At 38.6% G+C, this 12164-nt stretch overlaps 1 protein-coding gene across 1 annotated transcript; it reads right to left on the bottom strand.

Annotated features, from left to right (window-relative positions):
• Positions 1-7114: 7114 nt before the first annotated feature.
• Positions 7115-10302, bottom strand: drd5a (dopamine receptor D5a). The gene has a single exon (XM_030134818.1). The coding sequence runs from the start codon at positions 9879-9881 to the stop codon at positions 8487-8489; it is 1395 nt and encodes a 464-aa protein (XP_029990678.1). The 5' UTR covers positions 9882-10302; the 3' UTR covers positions 7115-8486.
• Positions 10303-12164: the final 1862 nt, after the last annotated feature.

Consider the following 12164-nt stretch of genomic DNA (forward strand, 5'->3'; position numbering starts at 1 on the left):
ACATTTGGCGCATTTCAATGACGTAAAGGTCAGATAAATGGCCATTCAGACTGATGTTGCATTGTAAAATATCAGATATGTATCAGATTTAGGACCACATACGAAAGTGGCCTGGGTCGGATTTGAAAAAATCGGATTTATGCTGTTCAAACTGTCTTTAACCCTGTAATGCCAAACATATCATATTTAATACATGAGTTTTAAAGCCCTCTACATGATCAGTGTGATATTTTTTGTCTTGAAAAACCTCATGTGTACAATTAGATACACGCAATACATGGATAATCCACCAGGGGGAGGAATTCATTCACCAGAGGCCTTTCCAGTGACACTACAAGATTAAATTAATGAGGAAGGAAGCAGAACTTTGGCAATTTTAAAAAGAAATTGCCAATTTGTTAGACATGTTTGTGTTATATTGTGTTTTTGTTTGTTCAAAAATAATATTATTTGAGCATTTACACCAGATGTATCAAATATGATACAAAATTGAAACTCATACATGGAAATTGATATTTGAAAAAAAAAAAATTGGACTTATTCAGAAGGACCAATAAAGGCTCCAGTTTCGAAGAACTGGAATTTTCTGTCGATGTAATGGTTCAGGCTTTACAGAGTTAACAGACTGGATACAGGTCAAATATCGGCAAAAAATCGGACTGGGCTACATTTGCCTGCAGTCTGAACGTAGCCAAAAAGAACATGTAAGATTTCCTACACCAACAAAATTCATGTTATATTATACATTTATATTTTGATTTGATTACAGTCATTGATTAAATCTGCCTTCATGGCATCGCTGCCTTAAGTCACTCAGATAGAAAAATATGAAAACAAAGCAATAAATGTTCCTAGCTGAGATATTGAAAAGATGACAGGGGAAAGGCACGGCAGAAAGTTGAATTCTGCCAATTTCAGAGTTTGGGCTTGGCACTGGGGAGGCATACACAGTGGACCAGTGGCCTTTTGGGAAAAAGACACCAATCTTGGTCTCTATTCAAGCTCACCGACAGTAATTCAAAACCACAGGCTGCGTCAGAGATAGGAAACGGATGGAATAGCACAGAGAGGTGAAGGAAAGAGAAGAATAATGAAATGTTTGATCTTCAAAGTGGGATTGTTCTTTTATAGATATATGACATAAATGTGCATGAATAATAACTGAGTCTTATTGATTTTCCAAGGAATAAGACTCACAATCATTAAAATTTAAGCCTAGTTGAGAGAGTTAGGTGTAGCGCAACAGGAAACATGGAAGTGTGGGTGTGATGAAGCACTCGTATCGCAGAGGTTATTCCCAGTCAGTGGTGAACAAGTTAGTATTACAGGTCAGGCCTGAGTTTTCTCTTACCAGTACTCATGCACATCAAGAAACAGGAAGAACAAGTTTCTAGCTGTTGTTTTCAGAGGAGCGAGATCATTCAGAGATAAAGGATGGAAACATGCTGGGAAAAGAGAGCAGAAAGTGAGTGTGTGTGTGGGTGTATTGTATAGTAAAGAAAAGAAAAGAACAGGACATAAAGATTCACTGTGAATTTCCTGAAACACTGAGTGTGTTTTTAAGTGTGGACGTGTGTTCTATGTGCACTCATTCCTGTGCGTATGCATGTGCGTGCAAGAGGAAACCAAATGATTTTGATGAATGTGTCCTGACGGATGGTGTAACCCCCCTAAGCCTGCCTCCACTTTCTCTTCAGCCCTCCTGTCATGGCTGAATATCGAGGTCAAACCACCTTTCATATCTGTTCTGCACTGCAAGGACGCAAGGCAGAAGAGAAAACAAGTAATCACGTCATCTTGTGGGACTATTTTAATCATTTTTCACTTACGACCGTTTATAATCGCTCACCATTTATTAACCCATAAAAACCCAAACATCCACCACTGATGTTAACCATCTACTGATCTGAAATGTTTAATACCTATCAATCCACTAATCCTATCAATACATGTAAATAATTGGTGTAAAATGCATTTTTTCATCGTTTCATGGACATCAGATATGATTCATTTGGATGTTCAGAGGCTCCGTAGTTACCATGGAAACACCGTCATCTTCTACAACACTGATTTACTAGTAAAAACCCATGGAGTTGGATCAATGACAGTGGATGGAAACACTTTTTTTTTTTACGTTGTTATTGATATTTTTGCTGAAATTTTTACTTTTTCTTCAGTTTTCTCTGTTTTTTTTATACAATTTCCCTCAACTTTATTCCGAGCTTTTATGATAGTCTACATTATCAGTGAATGAAATATAGAAAAATACATGATTTTCACTGAAAAAGCGCAAAATACAGAGGACAATATTATAATAAATCATGGTCATCAAATATGATCCATTTGGACGTTCAGAGGCTCCGTAGTTACCATGGAAACACTGTCATCTTCTACAACATTGATTCACCAGTAAAACCCATGGAGTCGGATCAATGACAGTGGATGGAAACACTTATTTTATGTTCAGTTAATGATAGATTTGACTGAAAAAGTCACTTTGTCTTCAGTTTTTCTCTGTTTTTGATATCCTCCTTAGACCCAACAATGCATTTTTGTCCTCTGTAGGGGGCAAGAGTTCCACAGCTTTACTTAAAAAAAAATCCTGTCCACTGCAAAGGACATTCAATTAAAAAAAATTAGACGAAAATAAAAAATTGTATTTGAAAAACTATTCCATTATGCCAAAGGTAAAAGCCAAAACATTTTCTTTCCTGGGTCTCAGAAGGATATAATAACGCTCCACTTTAATCTGACGTGGAAAAAATTATCAGACTACCCCTTGTTTTCTTTAATTGTTGTTTATTTTAATGCCTGGTACAACTAAAGGTACATTTGTTTGGACAAATATAATGATAACAACAAAAATAGCTCATATGATTTTAATTTCAGAGCTGATATCTAGACATTTTCCATGTTTTCTTGATAATAACCAAAATCACTTCAGTTCTTACATCAATATCTATGACATTGTACTGCCAAAAACAGTGCTTTTAGGCATTCCATGTTTTCTTAGCTGTCTGTTTTAGTCACATGATACACACAGGAGTTAGTACTTGATTGCATAACCATTGTTTTTGATGACTTTTGATGGTCTAATAATTTTTTCGACAACTGTATATGATGAGTGAATTAAATACAGGAAAATACCTGATTTATGCTGATAAAAAGCAAAATGCAGAGGATAATTTTATAATAAATGATGTTAAATCACTAAAGAAAAGTTAGATATAGGAAAAAAAATTAATTTGGGAACTGATATTAAAGTCGTGCTGGGTCTTTATAAGTTAAAAAGTCACAATAAAAGTGTAGAAAACTGTCCTCAAATGTCTTACGGCAATGTCTTAAGATGATGAATGATCATTTCAATGTCAGTAAGTGTATGATAAATTTATAGAAGAATAAACTTCCAATGTGGACCTTTAATTATAGCCTATACTTGCATCAATCTCCCTGGTCTGATGTGATCAAAGCTGCCCCGGTGGCGCCTGTGATTTTAAGTTTAATTAACATCAGTGGAGTTGTCGCTGAAGTGTCACCGCTTTCAGGACTGACATTCGTGTTTTGATCCACGGTTCGATCCCCTCCCACCTCTCCCATATTTCATCCCTTGAGGAGCTCTGATCACCTACAGAATGGAGGTGGGAGGTGAACAACACAGAGGTACTGCCTGGGGCTTTCACTTAACAGGTTTTTGTCTCAGTGCCATTCCAATTCCCTCTGCAGCAGCTGCGCAGTTTCCCTCTGATGAGGTACGATAACGGATGCCTTAATTTGTGGAAAATGTGTCAAATGGGACACTTTTACAACAGAAAGGGGGTGTGATTTAGATGTCTGGATTACATTTCCTTTGGGTAATCCTCATGCTTCAGTTCTCTTAACAAGATAACTATACTTTTTGCAAACCTGAATGCAAATTTAACATAAACAGCTCTGGATTTAATCGTTATCAGGCCCATAAATCCATAATAGGGATGTAACGATATGAAAATTTCATATCACGGTTATTGTGACCAAAATTATCATGGTTATCATTATTATCGCGGTATTATTAAAATTGTGCTCAAAATGTTCAAAAAGTACTTATATTCACACTGAAATAATTTAACCAAGATGTATCTAAAAATAAATAAATAAAATAAAATAAGAGGCACAATGTACCTTCTGTTGGCAGAAACTGTCAAATATTAACCCTTAATGGTGTGAGCCTATTTTGGCCGTTTCTCAGTACTTTTGATTTTGCCTTTATATACTATATAAAGAAATGTTTACTTATACCCATGTTTGGTATCTTTTTCTTCAGCACAACTTCATCTATATCATCTGCCTATTATTTTTTTTACTTTAACCTACTATATCAACATAAAAGGCCAGAAAACACAAAAAAATATAAAGTCCGATTTGAAAAATTTACATACTTTATTGCATAAATAACACAAAGTTCCTTAATGAACCTTTTCAAAGACTTTAAAAGTGAATATTGGTTCCAAATATTGGGTATATAAAATCAAAATTGTAATAAATTAAAACTATACTCAAATATTTGACATAAAAGCATAGCTTTACATAGGTTTTTCCCCCTAAAAGTGCAGTAATCAAACATGGTTATCATGATAATTAGAATTTTAACGGTAATACTAACCGTCTGCTATTTTACCGTGGTTTATCGTTATACTGGTAATCATTACATCCCTAATCCATAAATTCTTTTATGTACTTGGGTGTTCTTTGCAGGATGAAATATTAACAGGATTGTAAATAAAACATGAAATGACATCAAGAAATCAAAAATGTTTTAATAAATTATTTTAGCTCACTACATGAACGTACAGCAGAGAATGGCTTTATTCTATATCATTAGTAGTTGCTGCTTCTTTTTTCTTTCAGTTACAGATTATATTACCATCAATGTCTCTTTCCATTTTAAACTTGTCAACTGATTTATGCTTTTATTTTTTCTATTATTTGCAGTGTTACTTGATGAGCCTGTGTGCCAAGATCCATACAAGACCAGCACAGTGAGGGGTTTAGCACACACTACATGTTGTTTAGAACTGGCACAGAGGCTGAACTGACAGCAGCTGTTGGCAGTTTGACACACTGTGTAAGTATTGCATTGTTTCACTGACTTCAGGTTCTGACATGAAGGTTTTTTCTTAATATGAAGTATGCCATTGATGGAACTGAACTGGCTCATGTATAGGAAATATCACATTCATTACTGCCAAGAACAGAGTAGATTCCTTTGTGTTCCTTGTCAACTTTGTTTTATTTTACAAATATACACAGCTCTAACACTTTTATCGACTGGATTCCAACCTCTCTGCCTCTGTTGGAGGAAATATATGAGCTGCCTGAACCTGAGGGAGACAGGTCAGACAAAAGAAGTGTCCTTAACCCAGTGGTTTCCAACCTTTTTTGGCTCGTGACCCCATTTTAACATCACAAATTTCTGACGACCCCCGACATTCAAAACAGACTTTTTTTTTTGCCAAAACTTATTTGTTTTTCATCATGTAATAGTTTGCTATACTATGTTGCAAATAAATGTTAATTTTAGACGACATTTAGGCTATATAATGTATATTATTATAGACGGAGGCAGAAAAGCCAGGTTGAATCTTATTTTCCTTATATATTCCTTCTCTGTACAGTCAGTCCAGCTTGTATTTACAAGGCTGACAATTAATACTGAACAAACAAGAACTCAAACTATGAATTATGAAAGAGCTGCAGCATCTGAAACTGACCACAATGAACATTTGAAAGATAAACAGTACCATAATGCTTCAGTTTCAGCTTCACAGTTTGTCATGTCTTTTATGTGTTGGGATTGTCTTTGTCAACTCACCATGTTTTTTTATTAGTAAGTTTTTATTTTTATTTTCATCAATTGCTAAAAATTTTAGGCAACCCCGTTTGAATTCCAGGCGACCCCACATGGGGTCCTGACCCTAAGGTTGAAAAGAACTGCCTTAACCCACAAAGACTCAGTGCTACTTTTGTGGCAGTTCCCAAATGATTTTTCTCTATATTTAACTTTTCTGAAGTGATTGTAATATCGTCCTCCTTATTTTGCATTTTTTCAGTGTAAATCATGTATTTTCCTAGATTTAATGTACCGATTATGTAGATGTTCATAAAAGTCCAGATTAAAGTTGAGGATTATTATATCAGAAACAGAGGAAACTGAAGAAAAAGGGACTTTTTCAGTCAAATCCATGGGTTTTACTGGTGAATCAATGTTTTAGAAGATGGCAGTGTTTCCACATTCACTATGGAGCCACTGGATGTCCAAATGGGTCATATCTGATGACCATGAAAAGATGACAAACTGTGTTTTACACCAATTATTTACATGTATTTACAGGACTAGTGGATCAGAAGTTATTAAACTGTTTAGATCAGTAGGTGGTTTTGGTTGCCTGTGGCTGTTTGGGTCTTTATGGGTTAAGGAACAACAGGGCAAAATATGCACACCACAGAACCAAAACATCCACAGTCTGAGCCCACGGATAAGTGTGGTTACCATCCAGTTGGGTCTGTCTCCAGTAAAGATTTCTGCCACTTTTACTTTCAAACAAATGTTAAAAAGACTAGGAAGAGAAAGTATTCCAAACATGCCCTGCAAAAACCTAAATCTTACCAAGTGTATTTTTCTTATTTCTAGTCCAAATATCTCATCACACTTAAAATAAGACATAATCACCTAAAGAGGACCTTTTCAGTGAGGTATAAGAACTGATTTTTAGACATCTTGAAAAACTTATTTAAAGAAATCTTATCAAGATAATTTTCACTTGTTCCATTGGGGGATTTTTTTGATTGAATTAAGCAAAAAAAAAAAAAAAATCTGCCAATGGAAAAAGTGAAAATTATCTTGGTGAAAATTATAACATTTTCAAGATCTATTGTCTAAAAATAAGTTCTTATATCTCACTGAAAAGTTACTCTTTAGGTGATTATGTCTTATTTTAAGTGTGATGCAATATTTTGACTAGAAATGAGAAAAATACACTTGGTAGGATTTAGATTTTTGCAGTGTGGGAGTGAAGTTGAGCAAGTAACATGAGAAAGTTCAACTCTAATGTGACCTGGAAGATAGCAGAGCACTCTGTTCCTCTCAGCATGGTAGCATTTTATTAGACAAATGATGACACACATCACTGTTAAAAGGACAGCAGTATACATTCAAATCAGGTCACCTGTACAGTACAAAGATAGAGAGGTGTGGGAAAGCTGACATATGACATCCAGTTGTACTGGCCCAGTGGCCTCACGTGCGAGCTTTCTATAGCAACACTTTCTGTAGCTGACAAACAGCTGTAGCCTTATTGTGTCTGAGTTACTGATTCACTTCTTGAGCTCTTTGGTCATTCAGGACACTATTCAAACTAACACTTCAATATGATTCAGTGTCTTCTTTTGTTAATTCAGACTCTTAATAAACAAAGCAACCCAATCCGATCTTATCCAAATTTATTTATAAAGCACATTTAAAAACAACAGAGATGACCAAAGTGCTGAAACTTTTCAATAGTTTTGGCCTCAATGAGAAATGAAAGATAGCAGATTGTAGCAACTGTTAGTAAAATGACTCTTGCTGATTTCGATTTAATCACTGATGCTGGTTTGAATTGGTTGATATTTAATGTACATTTAATTTAACAAGGGATTTTGTGTTTTTTTCTTTTTTTTATGTTTTGTCCCATCAGAGCCTTGGGCCATCTGAGCCTGGATCAAACTGCAGACGAGTACATGTGATGCAGAGCAGGTGTGCTAGAAGAGTCACAGGGGAGGGGTGCGTTGGGTAAACACTTTAATACTGCATTTTGGCATCATGTAACTTAATTATCATACAACACATTCCTTCCATGTCTCAACACAATTGTGCACTCTTCTTTGAATAAGCTATAAGGCGTTGGAATTACTGCATTTGAGTAAAACTGTCGTGGTTCCACTGTCTGTAAGGCTGCCCTCAGTACTTCTACTCAGTTAAAAGGCGGGCACTCGATACACATGAGGTTATTAAGCAGCGAATAGTTTTCCATTATGAATCCTCTGGGAGTCTTTTACATTTTTGCCTCCAAGTGGATGGACATAACACTCGGATGCTCCAAGTAATGCCTTCAAGTAAACAACATCTACACTTAACCTTTGAACAAATGAACACAAACGTCACTTGTCATGTAAATAAACACCTACACATTATTATTTTTCAGAACAGGACAACAACATTACATCTTATATACTGTATGACGCGTATGAAGCGGTGGCCTGGTGGTTTACAGAGGTTTGTTCTCTGTGTTATGTCCATCACTGCAAGCACGCCACTGGATCTGTCAACAGTGCAAAGGGTGCTGTTCAGTATAGGTGACCCTATCCTGTGAGCTCCAGTGGCGAGGAGCTTTGGAAGGGACTGAATTAACGATGACATTATTATCAATACATCCAAATACGCACGGGGAGGGGGGAGACACAAGTTGGAGTCAGTGTAATCCATTGGGAGTGAATGGTGACATCCTATCAAGACTTATATCTGCCTCGCAGTCTTCCAAGTCACAAACTGAGTCGGTGGCGTTTTCATTATTGTGTGAAAACTGTGAAATCCTGTCAAACGTTTCTTCGTGCTCAATACATTCAACCACATTTGGGATCATGTTGACATAGGCGTTCGCGATTTCCTTATGGATGAGGGTATCTTGGTTATATGAGACCAGCTCGTTGCTGATGTTCACAGTTTCCACTGGTGTGTTGGAGCAGAAATAGCGGCAGCCCAAAAGACTGGCAAAGGCCTTCCTGAACTCTGCGTTGAAGGCGTAAATGATAGGGTTCAGGGAAGAGTTGGTCCACCCGAACCACACGAAGACGTTAAAAGTCGTTTCGCTGACGCACGGCAGACCCGCGTCTCGGTCCGTCGCAGGTCTGTCGCAGAACGGGACCATGCAGTTTAGAACGAAGAAAGGTAACCAGCAACACACAAACACACCCATAATCACCGACAGAGTTTTGAACACTTTGGTTTCTCGTTTAATCGACGTTTTCAAAGTGTTGTGGTGTTGGCACTCTATTCTGTTGGTCCTGCAACTTTGCGCGTGTTCTGCCGCTCTTTCCAAGGAGGCTATTCTCCTGATTTGAATTTGTGCTATCCTGTATATTCTTGTGTAAGTCACAATCATAATTGCCACGGGAATGTAGAAACTTATTAGAGATGACGATATAGCGTACTCTCTGCTCAAACTGGAGTCGCAGTTTTCCTCCATCTGCCGACTCGTGGAAGAGTTGTGCGTCCCAGCCATGTCGTCACCCGTGGCTTTGTGCCAGTTTAGCTGGACTGGTATGAATGAAATGAGCACAGACAACGTCCAAGTGATGCTAATCATAACAAAGGCAACTCTCTGGGTCATTTTCCTCTCGTAGCGAAAGGGGCTCGAGATGGCCCAGTATCTATCCACGCTGATGATGCAGAGGTTGAGGATGGAGGCGGTGGAGCACATTATGTCAAAAGCGACCCAGACATTACAGAAAGTGCCAAACGGCCAGTAACCCGCCACCTCCGCCACAGCTTTCCACGGCATCACCAGGACGGCCACGAATAAATCCGACAGAGCCAGGGAGACGATGAAAATATTGGTCACTTTGGTTCGTAGGTGCCGAAACCGCAGCACCGCGGAGCAGACCAGGATGTTCCCCAGCAAAGTCCATAAGATGAGCAGGGACAGCAGACAGCCCGTCACTGTGCGCACTACCATATCCTTCCCCCCGTCGCTTGTCACCTCCGTTTCGGTGCTGTTCCACATAATCTCTCCTAGGGGTGCCGGCGCAGACTCCATGTCCTGCACCGATGAGAGGTACTTGGCTGGGTTCTCCATTTGTCTCTTCATGTAAAACTATAACCCATTGCTCCTTGCGCGGGGACTGGCGCAGTCATCAGCAACTCACCGTATTGCCCCCATTGACCAGCTCGAGTGCCAGCCTGATGTGAAGAGCAAAACAGACGGGAAGAGAGAAACGAGCGCGTTAAAACTGTGCCGAGCGACGTGCCAGGTGCGCTGGGGGGCTGAAACGCAGCACGCATTGGCGAGCGCATGTTGCAGCCGTGCCGGTGCGGTCGTTTGACCTGGCTGCCTCTGTGAATCTCTCAGCCCAAGGTATCCTGTGTGGAGGAGCGCGGTGTGAGAGGAGGGAGTCCCTGCAGCCAACACAGTAACCTCCCTGGGCTGGGCGCATACACCATGACGCCTCCTCAGTGCAGTGCGTGTGGTGTTACGCACGACATTACATGTTAGAAAAGGGGTGTGAAGAAGCCCACAAACTCTAAATCAATCGAAAACCAAGTGTATTGTGATTGTCTAGCCTCTCCAGTGCGCATTAACTGGAATTTAATCACGATTACAACAATGCGGTGACAGGACTGACAGCTGTTATGCGCTCTTTGTGCAGGAATGTGTGCAAACCCCGAGCATAAAATGTGTTATTGGTGTACTGTAAGTTAGGTTCATTTATTTAGTTTTGCAGATATAATGAGGTCATAACTTTACAAACGGTGCGCGTGTGTGTAGAAGTAGCACCGAGAACTGTCCGTGGTGCTGAAAGCGCAAACAGCCCGAAGCGTTTCACAGTGCGTGTCTGCTCAACAAGAGGGGATCACACATGTCCACATCTATCGAATTTGCTTCACGCTTTAATTTATGGCACGTAATCTCCCATAAACCCACCGGGCAGCACTGGACACTATAGACTAACTTAAATGTATTTAACGAATTCAGTTAATAAACTTCAGAAGGCAGCCCTCTTATGATATTTACTCTAAATGGACGATAAATAATGAGGGAAACCAGTTTTTTTTTTTTTAAGTGTCACTGAGTTTTGGCATTGTTTGCCCTCTGTCGACCACAGACTTAAGGTCACAGCTCACCCACTTTCCAAAGATGCCTGGACAGGTGAGTCACATTCACACTCTCCGCGGGCATGTTAAGCCAAGGCTTGGTGCTGTGCGTTGCGGTGCGTCTGTGTGCAACAGCAGCAGAGGCCCTGTTTCCGGCTTTGAAACGTCACGGATATTTTTAGATACGTCTGCGTGCCTGTCAAATCGTTCTGACACTACGTCAAAATAATCTCCCGACGCCTGATGCCAAATTCTCCAGAGTAACCTATAATCTCGGGATGTCATGTCAGGAGGTAACGTGTGTCCGATGTTTACTTCTGCATATAACTGGATTAATATGATCTAAAATTAAAATTATGGTGCCTGCATTTGGCTGATGATACATATTAATAATAATAATCATTCAGAAAGTTAAGTATTAAAAATGTGGTTCCGGTTTTGTAATTAAAAAGTAATGAAGTCATTGTGTAAAAATGCAATATAAAATATTCAATTGAGTGTAATTTTACTGCCTATATGACTGAAAATGCGTCGGTATTATAACCTATACGACCTATACGAACATCTATAATATGAAATGTTAGTGTTTTCAGCTGTATTCTGTATGATATTAATTATACTTACACATATATTTAACTATGTCTTTATATGTTGTAGGCTATCATTTTAACAGAAAGAAAATTTTACAAAGGAGCAACCGAGCAGAAACCCAGTAGGGGCTTTTCTAGTGCCCAACTGAAAGTTCAACAAGCAAACAACTGGCGCCATCCAGTGGCGGAAAATTCTACTGCATTTGCTCGTCAGGTCAATTAACAGGCAGAAAGTTAGAAGGCAGATCCAAACTTTAAAAAAGTAAATATTAACCCATGAAGACATAAGAAACGTGACAGGTTTGTATACTAAAAAAAAACGACTACCTTTATTTTAAAAGGCTAAAGAAAAAGAAAAAAAAAACATTCATCATTATTTTACATATAATTCCATATGAGCACCATGTTATTGCAATGGCCTTCACAAATTGTATCACAGTGTATGGATAATGATTTTTGATCAGCATGATAGTGTTTACAAAGATGATATAATATTGCAGTTTGTACCTAAAAAACACAAGGGTTTAACCACAGGTTGGCACATGGATACTGAGAACACATACAGTGGATAGCACCAAGTTGAGAACTGACTAGAGGTCTGACTGACTACACCCAGACTAATACAGTACGCCTACATGTATTGTGTCCCAGAACTATTACATATTGTAAAAAAGACTGGGATGACTGTA

This window comes from Sphaeramia orbicularis, chromosome 5, assembly GCF_902148855.1.
Source record: "Sphaeramia orbicularis chromosome 5, fSphaOr1.1, whole genome shotgun sequence".
NCBI classification, from domain to species: domain Eukaryota; kingdom Metazoa; phylum Chordata; class Actinopteri; order Kurtiformes; family Apogonidae; genus Sphaeramia; species Sphaeramia orbicularis.

What these genes read in the sequence shown, in the direction of transcription:
- drd5a (XM_030134818.1), bottom strand. Translation starts at nt 9,881, where the DNA reads ATGAAGAGACAAATGGAGAACCCAGCCAAGTACCTCTCATCGGTGCAG.